A 26056-nucleotide genomic window follows, 5' to 3' on the forward strand; every position below is an offset into this window, starting at 1 on the left:
GTGGGATCCTGCTGATTGGCTGAAAAACACCTGGCCTGGCAGAAGTTCTGTCTAAACATGTTTTTTGAACTCAGTGTATGTATTGAGAGCAAACTGTGAAGGAAGATTTATCCTCTCTCTCTCTCTCCTTGTATTGCCTGCAGTGCAAAGTGGGTGTTCTTCAGCCAGAAATTCCTCATCTCAGTAAATCGTCTGTACTTGAAAGCTTGTGAGACAGTGACAAGCAGGAGTTAACAATGACAATGTTTCATCAAAGACCCTTTGCAAAAGACTTCCAAACAACCACTGTGACCAGCTCTCTGTCTTTGTATGCAGGAACACCAAATCAACAGTGCCAAGACCTTTTCAAACTTTATCCTTTTTCAGAAAGTGTTCCCTTATGCCAACCTTTGCAGAAACCTTATTTGGCTCGTACTTTGTCTTGTGTGCGTGCACATGTTGGCATTTTAAAAGGGGTAAATAATTACACTTCTGGATTACAAACTGTATGTTAACCAGTTTTGCAACTTGTTTCAAAAAAAGAAGTTTTGTTTTATAATAAATCAATTATTCTGAGTTTATTGAAAGAAGCTTGGTTAAAGTCTCTTTCATTCTGGTCTAGTACTAGGAAAGACAAACAATTGGCTATTTTGGTAAGCAAATTAAACACTTACACTTATGATGCAACCTATGGAGTAGTGAAGCTGGAGAAGCTGCGCACTCCTCATCCCAGTCATAACAGTACCTCCATGCTAGATTTGGCAATCAAACACACGAGGGGCGTGAAGTTGTTGAACTTAACCACTAGTTAACCAAAAAATATACAAAAAAAAGTTACGACTGGTGCATTCAGGCATAAAGGTAAATTTATAATGGTGTGACAGGTAACTGCCAAACAACCTCTCTGGACTTGGGAATTTCATTTTAGAAATGCGAAGACTTCCTTCAGAATTAAATTAATGTTGGAAATTTTAAAAGATATAAAAGCTTTCTTTTTACCTTTTTTTTCTCTCTCAATCCCATCTTCCATTTGCTTTCTTTACTTCATTTTCTGTTAATGATTTTACACTGAATTCTAATCTATACTTCCTGCTTTAGATGCTGGGCAGTTCAAATGCCAAGGGGAGACAGGCTTTGGTGCAGGCTCTATAAATCCCTAAAAAGTGGCGCAGGTCAGAAACTTGATGTGATTCCTCCCACTTCCAGGAGTGCACTTATAATCTGATAGTTAAAGAGAAGTGCTGTTTCATGCTCAACTAACACATGCCACAGGCTCCATGTTGAAAAGACCATCTACAACAACAAGCTATGTAAAGAGTGGCTGTAATTAAAATGTCCCAAGGTTCTTCACAGGAGAATTATGAAGCAAAATTACTAGTAATTAAGTTACTGCTCAAAAGCCTGCAAAATGTCCACGGAAAGCCGTAAGCACAAGGCATGGTATGTCTCATTCCTTTGGTGTTGTCCACACAATCAGGTCAACTAAGTTGGTATTTCTCTAAGAAAAGCAGCTTTTTTTTTATTTCTTTCCTACACTAATTAATAAAAGAATCATTGAACATTATTTAAACAAGAACAGAATGTTCAACACACTAAATAACACTCCCATCCCAAAGAAAATAAAGGAAGCTACATTTAAGAAACTAACGCAAAATGAGACTTGGAGGGCTGCTTGAAAACCAGACGGCTCAGTTACTGCTGGAGTATTTGTAGGAGTTCAATTGTCATTTATGCCCCAAACATTTGACAATTTCTCACCAAAGGAGGGGAATTTTCTTTTCATGTTTAGGAAACAATGAGATTGCAAAGATTCATACTTTTTAAACAATACAAATGCTCACTTTTTATTAAACTGTTTGCCATCAATGTGTTGATATCCAATCCGGACACCTAAATTGAACTCCTATGGAATTTACACACAGAATTTGTGTCTCCTTATATTTTACAGAAGGCATGCACATTTTCTTTGCTTAATTTTCCTATGGCATGGGAACTTCTAGCACTGGATTTAGCTGTTTCACAAACAACCTCAAAAAAGGAATTCAAATCAAAACTACTTTTCATTCCCTATTAAAATCAACAACATTCAACAACGCTGAATGCCATATTCAACAACACTGACTGTTGAAAAAAACCTGTTTTTATTCCCTATTAACTATAATTAAAGATCATGCCTAAATACTGCGCACTGGAATTTTTGAAATACTTCTGCAAACCACAATTTTTTAATGGAAGTTCCCAACATAAATTAATTAATAAACTATATTCTTGAAGCAGATTTTCATCAGTCCAGAATGCCCTAAAAGTGAATAATCATTCTTGCACTTATCTGGTCTCTGAGGTACATGAATTTTCAAGTTTGCAAATCCATCCACTGCAGTAAACAAACTTTGTTTTGTGGAAACTTTGTGCAAACCTACCAAGGTAACCACGACCATGTCAAACTATCATGAATAGATCTTCATAATGTGCTCCTGCCTCTTTCAATGAAATGGTTTAATCCCCAGAGTAGACTTTTTTCTGTTTACCTGAAATAATAATGGTGTCATATTGTGGGAACTCTGAGTACTTGTGAACAGGATTGTTTAATCTCCTTCTTATCTGAAGTGCTGGCATTCTTTGCCTTGCTTGCTGATGATGCTAATAAGGTAGCTCTTTTGATATAGGATCAAATTTCTAGGTCACCTTTTGTTTAGAGGATACAGATTATTACGTGTTCAGATATGTTTGTGTATACAGAGTAAAACAAAGCAAACATGAAAGCAAAAGTATCCAAAACTTGCTATTTGCCATTTTAAGTACTTAAACACAGCATTCCTGAACAAGTTTTTTTTTCAGGCTCATGTCTTGCATATACATCTTTAAAATGAACTGCATCATGTGCGCTGCATTGAAATCATTTGTAACAAAAGTGTAAATGCCTTTTTATTTTATATATCTACCCTGATAGCACAGCTGCACGTTAAAAAAGTTATAAAATCCCAAAATTTAGTATGCAATATGCTAACTTAATAGAACTCTGGTCCGAGGATTGCTGAGTTGAATCCAATACCAGAGCCTGAGGTTTTTTTTTGTCATTTTTACGGGATGTGGGCATCACCGGCTAGGTCAGCATTTATTGCACATCCCTAATTGCCCTTGAGAAGGTGGTCATGAGCAGCCTTCTTGAACCGCTGCGATCCATGTGGTGTAGGTACACCAAAGTGCTGTTAGGGAGGGAGTTCCAGGATTTTGACCCAGCGACAGTGAAGGAACAGCAATATATTTCCAAGTCAGGATGGTGAGTAACTTGGAGGGAAACTTCCAGGTGGTGGTGTTCTCATCTATCTGCTGTCCTTGTCCTTCTAGATGGTAGTGGTCGTGAGTTTGGAAGGCGCTGCCTAAGAAGCCTTGGTGAGTTTCTGCAGTGCATCTTTTAGATGGTACACATTGCTGCCATTGTGCGTTGGTAATGGAGGGAGTGAATGTTTGTGTAAGATGTGCCAATCAAACAGGCTGCTTTGTCCTGGATGGTGTCAAACCTCTTGAAAGTTGCTGTAGCTGCACTCATCCAGGCTAGTGGGGAGGATTCCATCACAGTCCTGACTTGTGCTTTGCAGATGGTGGACAAGCTTTGGGGAGCCAGGAGGTGAGTTACTGGCCACAGGATTCCTAGCCTCTGACCTGCTCTTGTAGCCACTGTATTTATATGGCTAGTCCAGTTCAGTTTCTACTCAATGGTAACCCCCAGGATGGTGATACTAGGGAGTTCAGCGATGGTAATGCCATTGAATGTCAAGTGGCGAAGTTTAGATTGTCTTTCTTTGAATTGGTCATTACCTGGCACTTGTGATGCGCTAATGGGAAAAGTTTCCCGACCATTGGGGGGGGGGGGGGGGGAGAGTGCAGGAGTGGGCGCATCTCCATTCGGCACCACAAATTGGGGCATGCTGCCAGTTTACATGGGCGGGCTATTAAGGTCTGCCCGGCGTGACGTCCACCAGGAAGCGCTATGCGCTCCCTGTGTGGGTGGGGGGAACGCACATGCGCACGAAAGAGCGCACTGATTTCCCTGAAGCTAAGTGCTGCCTCAGGGAGATCTGTTCCAAATTAGAAATTAAACAAATGATAGAAAGATTTCCCTGACACATCCCCTCATGTGACACTGTCATATGAGTTGGGACATGTCCATCACTTTTATTGAAACCTTTATTAATAATTTAAATAGCCTCATGAAACCTCATCCACGTTTCATGCTTTTTCTGAAGCCCGCCAGGGCTCCCAGCCAGCCCGCCAACCTTAAGTTTGGACGGGCAGGTCCATTAGTGATGTTAACTACTTTTTCAATAGCCTCAATAGACCGTTGACAGGTCGGCGGACGCACAGCTGATTTGGCTGCACCCCCGCCGACATGAAAATGACGCGGGATGACATTGGGAGTTCTACCTGACGTCATCTCATGTCATTTTACATGTTGGCGAGCGGGACCTGCCCCCACTCACCAATCAGAAGATCCTGTCCAATGTTACTTTCCACTTATCAGCCCAAGCCTGGATATTGTCCAGGTTTCACTTCATTTGGATATAGACTGCTTCAGTATCTGAGGGGTCATGAATGGTGCTGAACATTGTGCAATCATCAGCAAGTACCCACATTTCTGACCTCATGATGGAAGGAAGGTAATTGATGAAGCAACTGAAGATGGTTGGGCTGAGGAAACTCTCCTGAGGAACTCCTGCAGTGAATTCCTGGAGCTGAGATGACAGATCTCCAACAACCACAACTATCTTCCTTTGTGCTAGATATGACTCCAACCAATGGAGAGTTTTCCCCCTGATTCCCATTGACTCTAGTTTTGCTAGGGCTCCTTCATGCCACACTTGGTCAAATGCTGCCAAGGGCAGTCACTCTCACCTCACTTCTGAGTCCAGCTCTTTTGTCCATGTTTGAACCAAAGTGGAAATAAGGCGAGGGGCTAAATGGCCCTAGCAGAATCCAAACTGAGCATCAGTGAGCAGGCTATTGCTTAGCAATTGCCACTTGATAGCACTGCCGATGACCCCTTCCACCACTTTACTGATGCTGGAGAGTAGACTGATTGGGCAGTAATTGGCTGGGTTGGGGATTTGTCCTGCTTTTGTGTACAGGCATACCTGGGCAATTTTCCACATTGCCAGGTGAATGCCTGGCTGTAAGCTATATCTCAACAGTTTGGCTAGGGGTGCAGGCATGTTCTGGAGCACAAGTCTTCAGTGCCAGTATATTGTCAGGACCCATAGCCTTTGCAGTATCCAATGCCTTCAGCCATTTCTTGATGTCACATGGAGTGAACCAAATTGGCTGAAGACTGGCATCTGTGATGCTGGGGACCTCTGGAGGAGGCTTAGATGGATCATCCACTCAGCACCGCTGGCTGAAGATTGTTGAGAACGCTTCAGCCTTATCTTCTGCACTGATGTGCTGGGCTCCCCCATCAGTGAGGATGGGGAGATTTGTGGAGCCTCCTCCTCCTGATAGTTGTTTATTTGTCCATCACCATTCACGACTGGATGTGGCAAGACTACAGAGTTGAGATCTGATCTATTGGTTGCGGGATTGCTTAGCTCTGTCTATTACTTGCTGCTTATGCTGTTTGGCATGCAAGTATTCCAGTGTTATAGCTTCACAAGGTTGACACTTCATTTTTAGGTCTGCCTGGTGCTGCACTTGGTATGCCCTCCTGCACTCTACATTGAACCAGGGTCCATTCCCTGGCTTAGTGATAATGGTGGTGGGGGATATGCCATGAGGTTACAGATTGCGGTTGAGTACAATTCTGCTGCTGCTGATGGTCCACAGCACCTCATGGATGCCCAGTCTTGAGTTGCTAGATTCGTTTGAAATCTATCTCATTTAGCATGGTGATAGTGCCACACAACACAATGGAGGGTATCCACAATGTGAATACGGACTTAGTCTCCACAAGGACTGTGTGGTGGCCACTCCTACCAATACTGTCATGGACTGATGATGAGGATTAGGTCAAGTATGTTTTTCCCTCGCAAGCTGCCACAAACCCAGTCCAGCAGCTATGTCTTGTACGATTTGGCCAGCTCGGTTTGGCCACCAACTCACTCTTGGTGATGGACATTGAAGTCTCCCATCCAGAATACATTCTGCACCCATGCCACCCTCAGTGCTCAGTCATCATTGGACTTTTAATTCCAGATTTTCATTGAATTTAAATTTCACCATCTGACTTGGTGGGATTTGAAGCTGGGACCCCAGAGCATTACCCTGGGTCTCTGGAGTACTAATCCAGTGACAATGTCACTACACCACCAGCTCCCCAGTTTGCTACAACTGAGTGGCTTGCTAGACCATTTCAGAGGACAGTTAAGAGTCAGCCATGTTGCCGTGGGTCTGGAGTCACACACAGGCCAGACCTGGTCAGGATTTCCTTCCCTGAAGGGCATTAGTGAACCTGTTTTGTAAGAGGAGGCCACTCGGCCCTCCAAGCCTGCTCTGCCATTCAATAAGATCATGCCAGATCTGATTATTACCTGCCATCTACCCCCAAAAACCTTTCATTTTCTTGTTAATCAAGAATCTACCTAGCCCTGCCTTAAAAAATATTCAAAGACTCTGCTCCCACTGCTTTTTGAGGAAGAAAGTTCCAAAGTCTCACTACCCTCAGAGAAAAAAATTCTCCTCATCTCTGTTTTAAATAAGCAACTGCTAATGTTTAATCCATGACCCCTAGTTCTTGATTCTCCACAAGAGGAAACATCCGCTCCACATCCACCCCGTCAAGACTCCTCAGGATCTTAAAGGTTTCAATCAAGTTGAAGGCTCTTCAACTTTAAATGCCATGCAGATGATCATTCTTGGCCTCCTCCTGAGGCCCCCAGCATTGCAGGTACCAGTCTTCAGCCAATTCAATTCACTCCACATGATAGAGAAACAACTGAGCACACTAGATATAGCAAAGTCTATGGGCCCTGATGACATTCTGACTGCAGTGCTGAAGGTTTATGCTCTAGAAGTACTGGAATAGCTTGGCTAGGAGCACAATTACAATACACGCACCTACGCGACAAATTACCTAGTTATGTTCTGTGCACAAGAAGCTGGACAAATCCAATCCGACCAAATGCAAACATCAGCAAAGTGATCGAAGGATTTGTCAATGGAGCTATTAAGCTATTAGTCAGCAATAACCTCCATAACACTCATTTTGTGTTCCGCCAAGACCAGTCAGCTCCAGATTTCACTGTAGCATTGGTCCAAACATGGACTAAAGAGCTAAATTCCCAAAGTGAGAATGACTGCCTTGACATCAAGGCATCATTTGACAGAGTGTGGCCTTGAGAACCCCTAATAAAATTGAGGTTACTTGGAATAGGGGGCATTATATTGGCTGAAGTCATACTTAGCACAAAGATGGTTGGGGCTGTTGCAGGCCAATCATCTTCACCCCAGGACATTGCTGCAGAAGTTTCTCAGGGCAGTGTCCTCAGCTCAATGACCATCCCGCCATCATACAGTCAGAACTGTGTTTACTGATCATTTAGTGTTTAGCTCCATTCTCAACTCAGATAATGAAGCAGTCTAAACCCACAAGCAGCATAACATATGAAATAGGAGCATGAGTAAGCCAAACAGACCCTTGAGCCAACTCTGCCATTCAATTGGATCATGGCTAATCTTGGACTTCAATTCCACTTTCGCACTCACTCCCCATATCCCTTAATTCCACCAGAGTTAGCCTTGAATATTCTCAATGACAGAGCATCCACAGTCCTCTGGGATGGAGATACCAAAAAATTAACAGCTATTTGAATCTCAGTTTTAAAATGATCAATCACTTAGCCTAAGACTATGCCCTGTCTAGATTCTCCAGCCAAGTGAAACAACCTTCCAGCATCCACTCCATCAATCCCCTGTCAGAATCTTATATAATTCAATGGGATCACCTCTCATTTTTCTAAACTCCAGAGATTATAGGTTGAATTTGCTCAGTCTCTCATCATAGACAAACCGTCTCATCCTAGGAATCAATCGTGTGAATATTTGCTGCAACGCCTCCCAGGTAGGTATATCCTTCCCTAGATAAGGAGATCTAAACTGTGCACAGTGCTCCAGGTCTCACCAAAGCCCTGTACAACTGTAGCAAGGCCTCCTTACTATAGTACTCTCACCATTTTACAATAAAGGTCTACATGCCATTTGCCTTCCTAATTGCTTGTTGTATTTGTACACAAACTTCCTATGTTCCTTGTACAAGGACACCCAAATTGCAAGATGAAATTAATAATTTCTCACAATTTAAAAAAGCCTAACTTCCATTCTTTCTCTCAAAGCGAATAACCTTACATTTCCCCATACTATATATCATTTTCCACTTTTTTGCCCAATCACATTTTTTTAATATTAATTCTTGAGGTTGAGTGTCGCTATCAAAGCCAGTGTTTATTGCTGATCCTTAATTACCCTTCAGAAGTTTTCCTGAAGCATTGCAGTCCAATATGAAGGGATAATTCTAGGATTCACAGAGTTTTGGAAAATCATAACTACAGCATGCACTATCCCTGCTGCCACCTCTTTTAGAACCCTAGCATGTACATCTTCAGGTTCAGGGGATTGTGGGCTTTGAGTTAGTTCCTTATGTTCTTTTGCCTCTCCTAATATTAAGTGCATTTAAGTTCCTCACTCTCATTAGCCCCTTGGTTCCCCACTATTTTTGGTATGCTTTTTGTGTCTTTTACTATGAAGACAGACACAAAATATTTGTCTAACATCTCTGCCATTTCCATATTTCCCCTGCTAAATTTCCCCTGCCTCAGCCTCTAAGGAACCAAAGTTTGCTTTTGCTACTCCCTTTCTATATAATTGTAGAAGCTCTTACAATCAGTTTTTTATATTACTGGTTAGCTTACTCTCATTCTACTTTTCTGTTATCAAATTTTGCTGCTTTCTAAACCTTTCTCAATCCTCAAGCTTACCACTACTTTTCATAATATTATGAGCCTCTTCTTTTACTCTAACACTATCCCTAACGTCTTTCCCATGGAGTTTGAACTTTTGTTTCTCGATGAACTGTATTTTTGTTGAGAATTTTGCTTTTTGTTTAATGTTTGCCACTGTTTATCTACCCCTATTGCCTTTTCATCAATTTTCCTAACTGATCTTAGCCAACTCGTTCCTCAATTATGTAATTGGCTTTATCTAAATTTAAGACTCTGTTTTAGACTTAATTATGTCAGTTTCAAACTTAATGTGAAATTCCATCATATAATGCTCGCATTGCCCCATGGAATCCTTTACTCTAAGATTACTAATTAACCCCATCTCACAGGATCTAAAATAGCCTGACTCCAGCTGGTTCTATGGTATAAGATGCAAATAAAATTTGGACTTGGTCTAATAAATAGTAAATAACATTCTCACCACACAATTGCCTAGATAATGACCATCTTCAACAAGGGGGAGTACAACCACCATAACTTGATATTCAATGGCATTTATCATAGCCAAATCCTCCACCATTAATACCCTGCAGGTCAACATGGACCAGAAGCTTAACTGGGCCAGCCACATAGCTACTATGACTATAAGAGCAGATCAGAAACTGGGTATTCTGCGGTACATAACTCATTTTCTGATTCCCCAAAGCTGCACCATCATCTACAAGGTAAAAGTCAGGAACACTCTTCACTGGCCTAGTTGTGTTCAGCTCCACCAACACTCAAAATGGGGCGGGGCCTGAAAATCCCAGCCACTGATGCCTGCGCTACTGGAACAACAGCTCCCTGTGCTTATTCATCTTCCTCAATCTCTCTGTTACCTTCACTATTGTCAATCATTCCACCTGCCTTGAACATTCTTCACAACAATGAATTAGGATCAAATTCCACTTGTCACAAAGTAGACCTTGCACCACTTCCAAGGGATATACTAATATGGTCATCCTCTGATGCATATCAAGGTTCTATCTTTAGCTTCCTCTTTTCTATCATTTACATGCAACCCCGTGGCGACATCATTCTAAAACATTGTATTAGCTTTCATAGGTGGGTATGCTAGCAACCCTCAGTTGTTTTCCTCCACTTCCTCCATCAACCCTACAACTGCATCATTCCACCACCTTCTCAATCCCACAGCTGTGACACTACCTCCTGCATCAACTTCACAGTTGTTGTCAGTCCTCAAAACTGCATGCACGTCATTAAAATTTGCCTAAACAAGAATTTTCTTCAGCTTGTCAGCAAAACTAAAGCCATCTGCTTCTGCTTATGCAAATCCCCGTGTTTCTAACTGTGATTCCATCTCTTTCCTTGGCTCTGCCCTCAGATGAGCCCAAATGAGCTACAGAACATCAGCACAGAGCTGGATCACAAGCTCAACTTTCCTCTCCTTATCCAATCTATTAACATAATCACTTTCTTCCACATCTGAAACTTTGCCTGCAGCCACTCAAACTTCCAAGCACTTGGCTGGATGGGCATCTGCAACCTGTTGCTTACTGCTATGCACTATGTGGGGACTACAGGACACTTGGCGTGTCTTGGATAACCACATGTGTAGGACCTGTCTCCAGCTGCTTGAACTTGAAGGGCATCTGGAGGCACTGCAGAGCATCAGGGAGGATGAGAGCTTCCTGGATCGTATGTTCCAGGAGGTGGTCACCCCACTTGCATTGAGAGGTCTGGACAGTAGATGGGTGGCAACTAGGAAGAGTAGGAAGAGGCAGGAAGTACAGGAGTCTTGAGGGTGTGTGCCACTCTCAATCAGATACACAGCTGGAAGTTGCGATACACTGAAGGAATGCATCACAGACCAACGGATAAGGGACTGGAGGGGAGAGAACAGCAAAGCATAGAAATGCAGTTACTACAGGAGATTCCATCATAATTTCTGTAACTGTCATCATGAGGGCTGCCTGGTGTGTTGCCTCCCTGGTGCCAGGGAGGACACAATGAAGAAAGTGCAGAATATTTTGCAGCGGGAAGGGAGTGAGCTAGGAGACGTGGCACATGTTGGTATTAGTGACAGAGGGGACAGGTATTGAGGTCCTATGGTCAGATTTTCAGGAACAAGGGAGAAAGTTAAAAAGCAGAGGAAAAGGTGCATAACATGTCCAACAGTACTAGGGAAGGAAGTAGGACCACATTAGGTAGGAACAAACCAAGAGAAAACATTAGGTTATTCAGTGTGTTGGGTGTATGGGAGAAAGTAATAATGGGCAGAATCGTCCCAGATTTGCACTAAGTGCGGTCGCGGGCTGGTAAAACAATGTTTTATTCACCGGCCGCGATGACAGGTTTTCACACCGTATATTCCAAACCCGCCGCATTAATTATGCATTCCAGGGAAACATGCTGTTTCCATGGCAGGCGGGCTCTCATTCACCTGCCATGCCATCAGCTCGCCACTTCATCATGCCGGGCACCATATTTAAAGTCCAGCAGCGCGCGCACATTTCAGTGCTTCCAGCCCACGACTGCTGCAGGGAAGATGTCAACAAAAGGCAAAAAGACTGCAGACCCCAGATTTAATGATGCATCACTGGAATGTCATTTAGATGCCGTGGAGGCCGCCGTAATGTCCTCTACACCGCTCCCCCACTCCAGCAACAGGACGGGCAGTGGCATCACCAATCCAGCATGGGAAGCGGTGGCAGCAGTGGTTAGCGCCAATGCCCTGCAAAAGAGGACGGCCACCCAGTGCCACTACAGGATACATGGTCTCATCTGTTCATCCAGGTTAACTCACTCTTCTCATCACTCTCAATTCACACATTCACAGAGACCTCACACCTCAAGGGACAACACCTCTAACTCTCACAGACACGCTCACATCTCCATCAGGCTCATATCCTCTGGAGCTCACATTCTCATTCCTGTCCATGGCTCTGCTCACCACACAAACATTCCATGCAGTGCCAAGCATCCTGCTCACACTGTCTCCATCTGTTCCCATGCAGAAGATGGCTTAAATCAGGAGGGAGGGGTTCCAGACCGGGGGTGGTATGGCCCACATTAGGCCCCTCACTCTCTTTGAGGAGCGTGCCATCGTGCTGACTGGTGAGGACGTGGACCCTGCCTGCATCGAGGTCGGCGATGAAATCCCACCTGAGGATCCTGCACTACATCATCTCTCTCTCAATGCCAATGTGAGTGCTCTCCCTCCTGCCTTTGACTCTGCTGCCATGCACTAATTATCTCTACACTGGTTCACAGGGAGCTCTGCCAAGGGACCATCACCCTCAACCAGTCAGTCCCTCAGCTCCATCCACGTCCTCATCTCCAGCCAAGAGGACTCCTCCTCCAGTGAAGAGGTGGAAATAAGCAGCCTGAAGACCCATCACAGCACTTACCCACACCCTCCGCCAGCGCAGAGACACACACATCGGTGGGACTTAGATTTAGAGCAGGCTCGGGTTCACAATTTGGTGGTCACCACACGGACACATGTCCACAGCTGGAGGAGGCAGGTTCAGCTGAGCTCCCCGGCACTTGGAGAACTGCTGGGGAAGAGGCATATGTGAGGTCCGAGTCAGGAGACAAACCTCTGGATTTGGCCTTCCAACTCACCCTGGAGAGTCAGCAGAAGGTGGGGGAACATCATGCAGTGCTGTTGGAAGCCCTCAACAGAGTGGCAAGCAAGGCAGAGGAGTGCGTCCACTTGCTCTCTGATGCAGCGGTGCCCACATTTACGCGTATGGAGGTCTCCATGGGGAGGATGGCGGACGCCATGAGACCCTGATCCAGCAGAATGCAGAGATGTGTGCATGCCTGCACTCCATGTTGGTAGCCACAGGTGAGTTTCTGCATTGGCAACACAAGGGGGAAACTGTGCACCTCGACGTCCCTCCAGCGCGCCTTCACCTCAAGGAGTCAGGCTGGGGGCCTCAAGCACCTGGAGGGAGGAGGAGCAGCAGCTGGACACCCCTGGATCATCTGCTCAGAAATCTCAGAAGCTGCCCCCCCCCTTCAGAGTCCCCTTTGCCTATGACCCCCTCAACCTCATCCTTTGTCGCCGCAGAGGGAGCAGCTGGCCAATGTGTGATTCTGGGGAGAAAAGCACGTGTGTGTGGCAAGGTCTTCCGGAGCCTCGTGCAAGTGCTCTCACACACACACGGATCCTTCACATTTCACACTCATCTCCATGTCCTAAGCATTTTGAATGCTGCCTGCTGGGGTTCGCTTCAGTTGTCCATCTGAGCTAACCTGCATCTCCACCCACCCACTGGTCACACCCCCATGCAGCACCTGATCTTGCCCACCATGACTCGTTTCCCTTTCGATTTGGACAGCATGGTCTGGATTCACTTTTTTCTCATCTCCCCTGTCTTTCCCTCTCCCCCACTTAGCCATTCCCTTTCCCCCATCACAGTTGACCCCACTGGCATCACCTTCCACCCTCAGTCTGTTACTGACCAGTCACGACCTTCTTCCAATGGGGATGTTCAGTTGAACGTGCACGTTCCTGTCCTTCCCGAAAATTCCACCCTCATCTACATTCACCTCCCCGGCCTCCTCCTACCCACCCCCAAAGGCCGTGCCTTTCTTCGGTCCCCACCAAAACCCTCGCTATCCCTTCTATCGCTACCATTGAACCCTCACACTCCCACCCCACCACCTCACTCTGCCCTTGATCATTCTCACCCTTCCTCCATACCATACCCACCCTCAGTTTACTCCCCAAGAGGCAAACACGGACCAATCTGACCCCTCCCGTGCACGTTCACCTGCACACCACGCTCCCCTCCGCACTCCTTCCCCCCCAACGCACCCCTTCCTCCCTTCGCATTCCTTAGACCCTTTTCCCGCACCATCCCTCCCCCACAACTCCTACCCCCAGTTTTGTCCCTCCCCCTTCCAGACTCCTTCCTCTACCCTTACCTCTTCTGCCACCCTTAATTCTTTCCCCCGCCTGACTCCTTCCTCCAGCCTCACTTCTTCCTCTAGCCTTACTCCTACTGCCTTCCTGCACTCTTACTTCTTCCTCTACCCTTACTCTCTCCCTCTCCACACTCCTTCATCCCCCTGGACACCATTCCCTCTCTGCACCCATTCCTCTCCCTGGACACCCTCTCCTCTCTGCACTCCCTTCCTCACACCTTCCACCCCCCCCACCACTTACACCTACTTCCCCAGTTGCCGTCTTCTCCCCATTACCCCCTTCTCCCCCATTCTCCCTACCTCCTCAACCATCCCCTCCGAAACCTTCATTCCCCCACTCCCAACCTCAACCCTACAACACCTTTATTCCACCCTCCCAACTTCACACCACCAAAACCACCATTCCTCCTCCCAACCTCACCCCCCAAACACCTTCATTCCCCCCTCCCAACCTCATCCCTCAACCCCCGACATCTTCATTCTCCCCTCCCAATCTCATGACCACCCCCCCGATACCTCTTCCTCTCCCTGCCGATCCTAGACCTTCCTCTCCCACTCCCTCAGCCATCATCCATTGTGAGCATCAACGGTGACTTTTCAACTTCCGTGTGCTCCTTTGCAGCAGAGCCATGTCCATGAGAATCCACCCACATGCCATGGACGGTCCTCCAGTGTGCCATTACTGTTGGGCTCCAGCATCTTCTGCTCCTCAGATGTCCGTGTTGTGAGCAAGGCCGTTGGGGGGGGGGGGGGGGGTCACAGTTGTCAAGACGAATTCTACACCGGTGTGTTTTCCCACCGACGTGGACAGACGATCCAGTGTTGGGGGGGGGGGGGGGCTCGCAATTCTGGCAGACAGACTTATTAACATGCTGATGTATTGCAATGAGGTCCAATGGCAGAGAATGCGGCCTCCCATCGGCAGGCTGAGCGAACTGGTTTCACGCCGTCGTGAAACTAATCACGTCATATTGTCCGCTCACACCACCGCACACGCCTGATGCCGGTGGGTTCAGAAAATCCCGGACAAAGATTAAATCACGTGTACTGTGCATGTATGTGAATGCACAGAGTGTGATAAGTAAAATTGGTGAGCCACAGGTGCAGATTGCCATGTGGAAATTTGATCTTGTGGCTATAACAGAAACCTGTCTCAAAGGAGGACAGGATTGGGTGTTATGTACTCCTGGAAAGATAGGAAAGGAAGGCATTGGGGAGGTGTGGCAATATTGATTAAGGAGAACATTTCAGTTCTGGAAAGAGGAATGTCCCATAGGGGTCAAGAATAGAATCTGTTTGGCTAGAACTAAGGAACAAAAAAGGTGCAATTACATTGCTCGGTGTTGTCCATAGGCCACCAACCAGTGGGAAACGTGCAGAGGAACAAATTTGCAAGGGAATTGCAGAGAGGTGCAAGAATTATGGAGTAGTTATAATGGGGGAGTTTAATTATCCAAACACAGACTGGGATAGTAGTGTGAAGGGCAGAGAGGGGCAAGGGTTCCTGGAGTGTGTTCAGGACAATTTTCTACAGCGGTATGTTTCCAGTCCAATGAGAAAGGAGGCATTGCTAGACCTCATGGGCATGAGCCAGGTGAATCAAGTGTCAGCAGGGGAACATTTAGGGGATAATGATGATTGTATCATAAGCTTTAGGTTGGCTATGTAAAAGGACAAGGAACAATCCCAAGTAAGCATAATTAACTGCGGGACAGCCAACTTTGATAGGATGTGAATGAATCTGGCCCAGATCAATTGGAATCAAGGGGTGGCAGACAAAACAGGATCTGAACAATAGGCTGTCTTTAGAGAAGAGATAGTTTGGACATGGGCAAGGTATACCCTTAAGTGGAAAGGCAGGGCTACCAAATCCAGAATTCCCAGGTAACAAAAGAAATAGAGATTATGATGAAGGAAAAAAAATGGGTTTATGACAAATGTCAGGTGGGCAATACAATCAAGAACCAGGCTGGATAAATAAGGTTCAGAGTGAAAGTGAAAAAGCAAATAAAAGAGAATGAAAAAAGACTAACAGCTAATAGAGAAGAGAGTCCCAAAGTCTTTTACAGGCACGTACATAATAAAAGGGTGCTAAAAAGAAGGAGATGGGCTGATTAGGGACCAAAAAGGGGATGTATGCATGGAGGCAGGGGGCATAGCTGAGGTATTAAATGAATATTTGTATCTGCATTACCAAGGAACAAGATGCTGCGCAGGTCATGGTGAAAAGGAAGGTAATTCAGACACTTGAAGGGTTTTAAATTGATAAGGAGGTGGTATTGGATAGGCTGCCTGTGCTTAAAGCTGGTAAGTCTCCAGGACCAGATGGGATGTCTGTAAGGAAGTCAGCAAAGTGAGACTGGAAATTGTGGAGACACTGGCCATAATTTCCTAGTCTTGCTTCGACTAGGGATGTTGCTGGAGGACTGGAGAATTGCAATATTACACCCTTGTTCAAAAAAAGAGTGTAAAGGTAAACCCAGAAACTATAGGCCAGTCAGTTGAACTTCAATGTTGGGGATCAAGCTTCAAGAAATTTTAATTTGGGGAAAGATTTACAGTCACTTAGTCAAATATGGATTAAAAGTCAACAAGGATTTAAGAAAATTTCATTGAACTAACTTGCTGGAATTTTTTGATGAGGTAAGAGACAGCTGATGAGAATAATGCTGCTGATGTGCTATACATGGACTTCCAGAAGGCAATTGATAAAGTGCCATACAACAGATTTGTGGGCAAAGTTAAAGCTCATGGAATAACAGGGATAGAGCAACATGGATACAAAATTGGCTGAGTGACAGGAAACAGAGTAGTGGTTCATGAATGTTTTGTAAACTGGAGGAAGGTTTGTAGTGGAGTTCCCCAGGGTCAGTGTTGGGATCCTTTCTCTTCCTGATGTATTTTCATGATCTAGACCTTGATATAGAAGGAAGAATTACAAAATTTGTGGATGATATGAAACTTGGAAACATTGTGAACTGTGAGTAGGAGAGTGTAGAGCTTCCAAACAACATGGATAGTTTGGTGGAATGGGTGGGCAACTTGTTTTGGTAAGAAAAAGGCAGAGAGACAATATAAAATAAAGAGCACAACTCTAAAGAGGGTGCAGGAGTAGAGGGACCTGGGTGTAAATGTGCATACATCATTGAAGGTGGCAGGACAGGTTGACAGTGTGATTAATAAAGCATAGAGCATCCTAGGCTTTATTAATAGGGGCATAGAGAATAAAACCAAGGAAGCTATGTTAAACTGGCGCTTGGTAGTACAGTATTTGAATATTGCTAAAAAGGGAAACATGTTGCTGGAGATTTTCGTCTTTCACTCATCAGGACAAACACAAGAATGCCAAATTTCAAATGAATACAATAATTTCTACTAAAGGAGAAAAGGGTGCTGATTGATTGGCAAGTCGACTCTGATTGGCCAAGGCATTGCCATGGAGAAAGCAACAGGGAACTATAGGCTCCCAAGCTCCCAGGAAATTGAAAAAGGTGCAAGGCTTTAACATATTCCTTTGTTTGCAGAGAACAAGTCCCTGTGTATGAATGTATGGCGCTTTTATCAAGCGTAATAGAGCCACATTACAAGCTCAACCAATTATCTTAAATTAGTTGTTAGTATTGCTATTAGCACACTCGGGATTGTTCAGCAAGAACTGCTGAATCGCAGAATCGTATTTAACAGTAGACATTTTGTTTTGGGCTTTGCAAGAACATGGTGGTTGAGTACAGTCTGTATTCTGCCTATTACAAACAAACATTTGAGAAACAGATGGCCATGGTGAACAGGTTTGCGGAGTGAGTAGATAGGGGCTTTAAAATAATTATCCATAAGGCTTGTTCCTCTGGATTTTATTTCACCTGGTTTTAACTTATATTGTTGCAATTTACTGTACATAATATTAGCCTCTCTTTAGTCAATTGCTATGCAGATCAGACATTTGTATGTACAAATAAATCACCAGTTAATGTGGCAGTGCAGTACATAAATTCCACATTCTGTATGTAATGTTTTTTTTGAACAGTCACAGGAGAGTTCACATGTTTGTTCCTTCAAAAGCACCCCAGGTAGATTTCTTTTAGGAAAAGTAATTAACAAAGTATAAGCAAATTCCACATGTCTGATTGTTGTAGAGCATTTTTTTTAAAGGTCAAACTTCAGTTCATATATGCAAACTGAGACTGTATATTCAAAAGTTAAAACCAATGCCATCGATCAAGTACAAATAAATATATTTTGTACTTGATTGTATATTTTTTTAGGAAAAGATAATACCACATGCATCATTTACTCCCCATTCCGTGATGTCTCAAGCACTATTCGCTGTAAATGTGGAGGGGGAGTAGCCCTATGACCTGTTCCAAGGTCTCCACCACTGTTGCTCTTAGTCAGTTGCAAGGAAGCACATGTTAGAGACAAAAGAATTACTCTTCCCTAAATTTTATTCCATAGTTAGATATTTGCCCACTCTATCTGTGCCTTCCGACAGAGATCAACAGCTTGGCAATGCAAATTAGCAAATTTCTACAAGGTGAAGTAAATTGGTGGACAAGTCACTTTTACTTGCCCAAGCGTTCAGATTCTCAGTCAAACAAATGATGTTTTGATTAATCCATTTCTTGTCAAAAAACTGCTTACTGTGAGAACTACCTTTCCATAACACCAACTAGTCTAGAGCTCTTGTGCCTATCTCACTCAAATCATTAAAAGTACTGCACTGCATGTCAGTGCTGAGAGCCATGGAGCAGCATTCTCACCTCGAGTTAGAAGGTTGTGGGTTCACATTTCACTCCAGAGATCTGAATATGTGATCAGACTGCCACTTCAGAGCAGCACTGAAGGAGAGAGATGTTAAACCGAGGGCCCGTTTTCACTTTCAAATGGATGGAAATGATCCCACGTCATTATTTTGACGCAGTTTTCCCTGGTGTCCTGGCCAATATTTATTCCTCAATCATCTTAAGTAAAACAAATTATCTGGTACTTGATCTCTTGCTATTTGTGGGACTTTTCTATGCACAAATTAGTTGACATGTTTCCCAAATGACAATAGTAAATACACTACAAAAGTATGTCATTGTGGTGAAGTGCTTTGGGACATATCAAGATCACAAAAAGCACATTATAAAATCAAAGATCTTTCCTTTCTTCCTGCATAAAGTGAAAGGAACTTGTCAAATTTCCCACAGATTAATTTATTTGCTCTGCAAAGAATTATAAATAAAATAATCTACTTTTGTTCTTGCTTACCTTTGACTCACATTTCTTGTGACACGCATACTTGCAAACTGGAAAAAAATTAAAAGAAATTAGAATGCAGTTGATGATGGTAAAAACTATTTCCTTTAAAATAAACTTTATTCCCAAATTCAATTCGAAAAGAGTTCTTGTGGCTGATTCTAGGTCTTTTTCAATCGCCCAGTGCCCCAGTTCACTTCTTTTTTTAAGTAGGTGGGAGATCCAACTAAATATAATACATTTCTTGCATTCCTTTTTTTTTTACATTCCATGTATTGATACATCAAGACACTTTCAAATAACTCGCTTCAAATCTAATAATGAAGCTGGGTGGGAGTAAAGGTGTGACAATTAAAATCTATTGTGTCTTGAAAATATAAAGTGAAGTCTTATTGTATGGTTGATAATCTGCAAAGACACTGCAACGTCATTGTATAAAACACATATGCAACTGCAGAGCCACCAGTGTTAGTCTGTGTGATTTATTGCCAGCTTTATCTTTTCAGCTATTCAAACTTATCTTATTAGTTATACAACGAATGGTAAAGATGTTCCACTTGTTGCTGATGACAACACCAAGTTTATAATAAAATACAGATAGTCACTGCACAATTAGTTGATCTATGTTACAATTTTTAATCTCTCAGTAAGAACGTCCTGTGCATCATTCAATGGAGCATACAATATCTACCACGACATTTTCCATTAACTCAAATAAAAATTAGACAGAAATGGTAATAAAGCTGTCCTTTCGCTCATGTCGCAGCTTATAAATTAGAAGAAAAAAAGCAAGTAAATTTTGAAAGCCTCATCAAATCTCACCCCCACTTTGATTACTTGTGATTTCTGCTCTTACATGTGCTCGTCTAAAAGTTGCAACTCATGGTAGGTTACAACAGTTTACTCATGGGGGGAGATATGGCAGCACAGCCTGAACAGCCGCCTAGATGAATCATGCTAACAGAGTAGAAAGGAGATGAATCATGGGGTTTTCCATGTTGTAGATGAACTTGCTTTCAACTCACGTCCACAGTCCAATGGTGACTGAATGTTTTGGAACAAAAAGTCTTTAGTGGGCTGTTAAGCTGTTGTAGTCATGTTATTTACTTGACACGTAATTAGCAGCTTTTCCAATGCTGTTAATATTTAAAATTGAGCATTAGTGTTACAGTTGCTCCAGGACAGAAAGTGATGCAGATCCCAACTGAATCGTAGGAGTCTACACTGAGCTTGTATAAAATCTTGTATAAAATAATGGGATCAATTATTAGATGCAAACTTCAAGATTCTGCGCACAATAATAAACTCAGCAAGTAGCCAGCAACATGGATTCAGAACGAGAAGATTCAGTCTGACAAATCTTCCTGACTCTTTTGAAGAACTGACATCCCAGCTGAACTGCAGGAAACCTCAACACCCAAAAGGCATCTGATAAAATTCCACTTGAAGGGTAATTCATCAAACTCAAATTCAGCGTACATCTTGGGTACCGATAATAAATTAGACAAAGGTTTGAAAGCAAGAGTTGTGTGTATGTGTGTGTGTGTGTGTGTGTGTGTGTGTGTGTGTGTGTGTGTGTGTGTGTGTGTGTGTGTGTGGGGGGGGGGGGGGCTAACATGCATTCATGTGTGTTGACATTCCTTTAATTTACAACAATGGCTTACAGTTGAATACATAACACAAACTGGAAGAAAAATGGAAGCAAAATACTGTGGATGCTGGAAATCTGAAATACAAACAGAAAATGCTGGAAAAACTAGCAGGTCTGGCAGCATCTGTGGAGAAAGAAATATAGGTAACGCTTTGAGTCTGAATGACCGACATAGGTAGTCACATTCAATGTACAACTACAGGGTTTCAGCATCAAACAAATAGAAAAGCAGAAAATGGAAAGGAGGAAAGGAATCTGTAAGCACAATGGGATTTGAAAGGAAAGGCAGCTAATCAGACAGAAAAAAAAGCTAAGCAGAACAAAGATAAAAGGAAATAAACCAAGGACATGCAGAGAAATAAGATTGCCATGACTTTTCCTCGTTTATACTTATGCTCACTACAGTCATTACAAAGTTACTGATTTATTAGTTTTGTTTCTGTTTTATTCATTTTGTGCACAGAATTCTGATCTTTGTTCCTCTATAACTTTGATTATGCCTTATTTTTTAAAAATTGTATTAAAATATCCTCCTTTAACTGGTCTTATTAACATCAAAAATTCTCTGGAACCCATGTCCCACTCCTCACCTCACTGTCACTTACGTGGGGTAGGTACGGATTTACAGGTGGCAGATTTGTGTCATACGAAAATTAAAATGTATAAACAATTGTAACATTTTGCAAATAAGTAATAATGCATTTTGGGGACTCACCTCTGCATGAAAGGCCTTGACTGCTGCTGATGAGCTGTTTGCAGATGCTGCAGGTTTTTGGCTTTTTGAAAGCCTTACTCTTGAACGTATGGGAACTGGAAACTAACTCTTCAGGCTGAAACATCAAATATGAGAAAACTTTGTTCAGCACACATTTGAGAAAGCAGGAATTGGACTTTATCGAGTTTTACAGCAAATGTTTCTAAAAAAACATTCAAGTCACAAATAAAATACTGGCAATGTAGTTGAATGACATAAGTCTCAATACTAACTGTATTAGAAGCCTCAAATAACAGTAATAGCAAACAAAGAAAACAACAGCTTATGTATTTAACCTGACAATGGAAAGATAGAAATTCTGTCTTTATTTTATACAATATCTTAAAATAGAAGCTGCCTCTCAGTAATAGCTTACATTTAAGGAAGTGCCTTAGCAAAGAAAAACTTTCCAAAGCACATTACAGAAGTGCAAGGAAAAATGGATGCCGAGCAAAAGATGGAGTAATCAAGAGGGATGGCAAAAGTTTGGTCAAATAGATTGGTTTTAGGGAATATTTAAAAGGGAACCAGCCAGGTGGAGGGGCAGATGGTTTTGAGAGGAAATTTAGACCTAGATAACTCAGTGATCAATGCGGAAAGAGGTACACAAGAGCCATTAGGTGCTGGGGGAGGAGATTTAGGGATGGAGAATGGTACAAGAAATAGATAAGTGTGAAGCCATGTTGATAGTGAAATGCAACAATGAGAATTTCATATTTGAGGCATTATGAAATCAGAAGCCAGTTTGGTGCAGAATGGAATATAGGTGTCACATGTTATTGAAATGGTAGTAGACAGGAGTTGTGATTGAGATCTAAGGTCAAAGCGCAGTTCACAATGAAATAAGATGCTGCAAACAGTTTGCTTTAGCCTGAGGCAGTGGCCAGAGAGCATGGGAGACACTGAGATTTGTGTTGGGAACCGCAGGCAATGCCCTTAGTCTTCCCAATGCATGGAGTATGTGGTTAATCTAAGACAGCATATTGGATGAGTCTGACAGTGAAGGACATCAAAGACAGATGATGATGAGGTGTCCCTGGATATTATGTATACATGTGGAAACTGAACCCGCATCTGTGCACAATGCTGCCCCTTAAGAGGAGGCTAAGGATAGAGCTTTGGGTTACTCTACAGGTAATGGGGTGAGGGAAGAAAAACAAAACATTACTGGAGATGCTCTGGCTATGACTGGATAGTTTAATGGTGGAACCATGCAAAAATGATTCAATCAATCTAGAGCTGGACAATGGGGGAGGATGGATGCAGTTAACCATATCAAAACCTACAGTTAGGTCAAAGGGATAATGTATCACAATCACAGTTAGAGAATGTCACTCATTACTTTAATTAGGACCATTCTATCCTATGAAAGGGGCAAAAACCTGACTGGAGGGATTAAAATGGGACTTGCAGCTAAGTTAAGAATGGATTCAAAATGCAAAACATGTTCAAAAATCTTGACTGGGAAAGGGAGGTTGAAGACTGTAGTTAGCAAGGGCCAACAATGAGCTTTTTAAAGAATATGGTGTAAACAACAGTTTTTATACAGAAGGGGACAGTGCCCAAGGAGAGCGAACAATAACAATATTGTTATATCAACGGTTCAAGAAGGCAGCTCACCACCACATTCTCAAGGGGATCTAAGGATGGGTAATAAATGCTGGCCCAGCCAGCGAAGTTCACATCCCATGAATGGATAAAAAAAAAAATCAGCTAAAATTGGTGCTAGCAAGGCAAGTTGAACAGTAATGGGGTCAAAGCTTGGAGAGAGCACAGAGAAGTGATAAGGTACAGATTGGCAAGTTCAGGGCTAGAATATGGGGAAAACATTTGGCCTAGTGGTCAAGGTAATAGTCAAAAATTGCTGAATGGATTTTTTGTCAATCATGGAGATGAATAGACTCCATGAGGTCCTTTACATTTTTCATTAGACATGAGGATGGAGAAGGCATGGAGGGGTCTAAAGGCTAAAGCTTAAAATGAAGTATGCTAGGGAGGTTGTCTAATGGGACAAGGTGATTCAAGATTCAAAGTAGCTTTGTGCCAGGTAAATTAACTGTCTTCAAACTGTGTTTGAGACTCTGACAATGTGAGATAAATTGCTCATAAATCCAGATAATAGTCTCTAGATATTGTGTCTTTGCCCACGAGTTATCGCAGCTTTGTTACCCAACATTCTTAAACTGTCTACCAATTGAGAGATTCTGCAGACTTTGGCTCTAACAATAGCACTGAACTCTATGGCTGAAGTTGAATCCTTCCACCCACAGATATCTTCCAGGTCATTTTTTTGGGGTTCTTTTCTAGTATTTTATTGATGAATATTATTGTGTCCTTTGGAATGTGCATTTTTTATTTAGGGTTTAAATACCCATTCAATCATTCAAATGTACACATTAGCTTGCTGTTGCATTTTCTGTCTTTGGAGGTGATAGGAGAATTTAGGAGACACCCCATAAATTAACCAGTTAAGTCGTTTACCACAATTCAGAGTCTATTGTTAAACCGGGGCTGAGAGGTATTGATATCAGATGTAACGGTATTACAGTTGAATAAAGGCAACTACAGAGGCATGAGGGAGGAGCTGGCCAGAATTGACTGGGAGATAAGCCTAGCAGGAAAGACAGTGGAACAACAATGGCAGGAGTTTCTGGGAGTAATGTGGGAGACACAGCAAAAATTCATCCCTAGGAAGAAGAAGCATACTAAAGGGAGGACGAGGCAACCATGGCTGACAAGAGAAGTCAGGGACAGCATAAAAGCTAAATAGAAAGCATACAATGCAACAAAGAGCAGTGGGAAGCCAGGGGATTGGGAAGCCTACAAAGACCAACAGAGGACAATTAAAAAAGAAATAAGGAGGGAGAAGATTAAATATGAGGGTAAATTAGCCAGTAATATAAAAGAAGGTTGCAAGAGTTTTTTTAGATATAAAGGGTAAGAGAGAAGCAAAAGTGGACATTGGGCCACTGGAAAATGATGCTGGAGAAGTAGTAGTGGGGAACAAAGAAATGGCGGAGGAACTGAGTAGGTATTTTGCATCAGTCTTCACGGTGGAAGACAAAAGTAACATCCCCTAAGTGCAAGCGAGTCGGGGGAGCAGAGGTGAGTATGGTGGCCATTACCAAGGAAAAGATGCTAGGAAAACTGAAAGGTCTGAAGGTGGATAAATCACCTGGAACAGATAGATTACACCCCAGAGTTCTGAAGGAGATAGTTGAAGAGATAGTGGAGGCGTTAGTGGTGATCTTTCAGGAATTACTGGAGTCAGGGAGGGTCCCAGAGGACTGGAAAATCACTAATGTAACCCCCCCATTTAAGAAGGGAGTGAGGCAAAAGACAGGAAATTACAGGCTGATTAGCCTGACCCCAGTCGTTGGTTGGACTTTGGACTCCATTATTAAGGATGAGATTTCAGAATACTTGGAAGTGCATGGTAAAATAGGGCAAAGTCAACATGGATTCATCAAGAGGAGGTCATGCCTGACAAATCTGTTTGAATTCTTTGAGGAGGTAACGAGCAGGTTAGACAAAGGAGAGCCAATGGATGTTATCTAGTTGGACTTCCAGAAGACCTTTGGCAAGGTGCCGCACAGGAGGCTGCTCAGTAAGATAAGAGCCCATGGTGTTAGAGGCAAGGTACTAGCATGGAGAGAAGATTGGCTGTCTGGCAGGAGGCAGGGAGTGGGGATAAGAGGATCTTTCTCAGGATGGCGGCCGGTGACTAGTGGAGTTCCGCAGGGGTCAGTATTGGGACCACAACTTTTCACTTTACACATTAATGATCTAGATGAAGGAACTGAGGGCATCCTGGCTAAGTTTGCAGATGATACAAAGATAGGTGGAGGGACAGGTAGTATTGAGGAGGCGGGGAGGCTGCAGAAGGATTTAGACAGGATAGGAAAATGGGCAAAGAAGTGGCAGGCAGAGTACAACATGGGGAGGTGTGAGGTCATGCACTTTGGTAGGAAGAATAGAGGCATAGACTATTTTCTAAATGGGGAGAGAATTCAGAAATCTGGAGTGCAAAGGGACTTGGGAGTCCTAGTCCAGGATTCTCTTAAGGTTAACTTGCAGGTTGAGTCAGTAGTTAGGAAGGCAAATGCAATTTTGGCATTTATTTTGAGAGGACTAGAATGTAAAAGCAGGGATGTGCTGCTGAGGCTTTATAAGGCTCTGGTCAGACCACATTTAGAATATTGTGAGCAATTTTGGGCCCGGTATCTCAGGAAGGATGCGCTGGCCCTGGAGAGGGTTCAGGAATGTAAGGCTTAACATATGAGGAACGTTTGCGGACTCTGGGTCTATACCCAATGGAGTTTAGAAGGATGAGGGGGATCTGATTGAAACTTACAGAATATTGAAAGGCCTGGATAGAGTGGACTTGAGGAAAATGTTTCCATTAGTAGGAGAGACTAGGACCTGAGGGTACAGCCTCAGAGTAAAGGGAAGACCTTTTAGAACAGAGATTAGGAGAAACTTCTTTAGCCAGAGAGTGGAAAATCTATGGAATTCATTGCCACAGAAGGCTGTGGAGGCCAGGTCTATTGAATGTATTTAAGACCGAGA

General features: G+C 43.2%; 1 protein-coding gene across 7 annotated transcripts in view; it reads right to left on the reverse strand.

Annotated features, from left to right (window-relative positions):
- Positions 1-26056, reverse strand: part of LOC121276097 (tensin-3-like) — a 488964-nt gene that overhangs the window by 265619 nt on the left and 197289 nt on the right. For all 7 annotated transcript variants that reach the window (XM_041184035.1, XM_041184034.1, XM_041184037.1 and 4 more), the window contains 2 exons: positions 21449-21563; positions 19095-19132 (listed from right to left, as the gene is read on the reverse strand). In XM_041184035.1, the coding sequence (XP_041039969.1) occupies positions 19095-19132; positions 21449-21563 (153 nt within the window). The remainder of the gene's footprint in view (positions 1-19094; positions 19133-21448; positions 21564-26056) is intronic.

Source organism: Carcharodon carcharias, chromosome 3, assembly GCF_017639515.1.
Source record: "Carcharodon carcharias isolate sCarCar2 chromosome 3, sCarCar2.pri, whole genome shotgun sequence".
Classification (NCBI taxonomy): Eukaryota; Metazoa; Chordata; class Chondrichthyes; order Lamniformes; family Lamnidae; genus Carcharodon; species Carcharodon carcharias.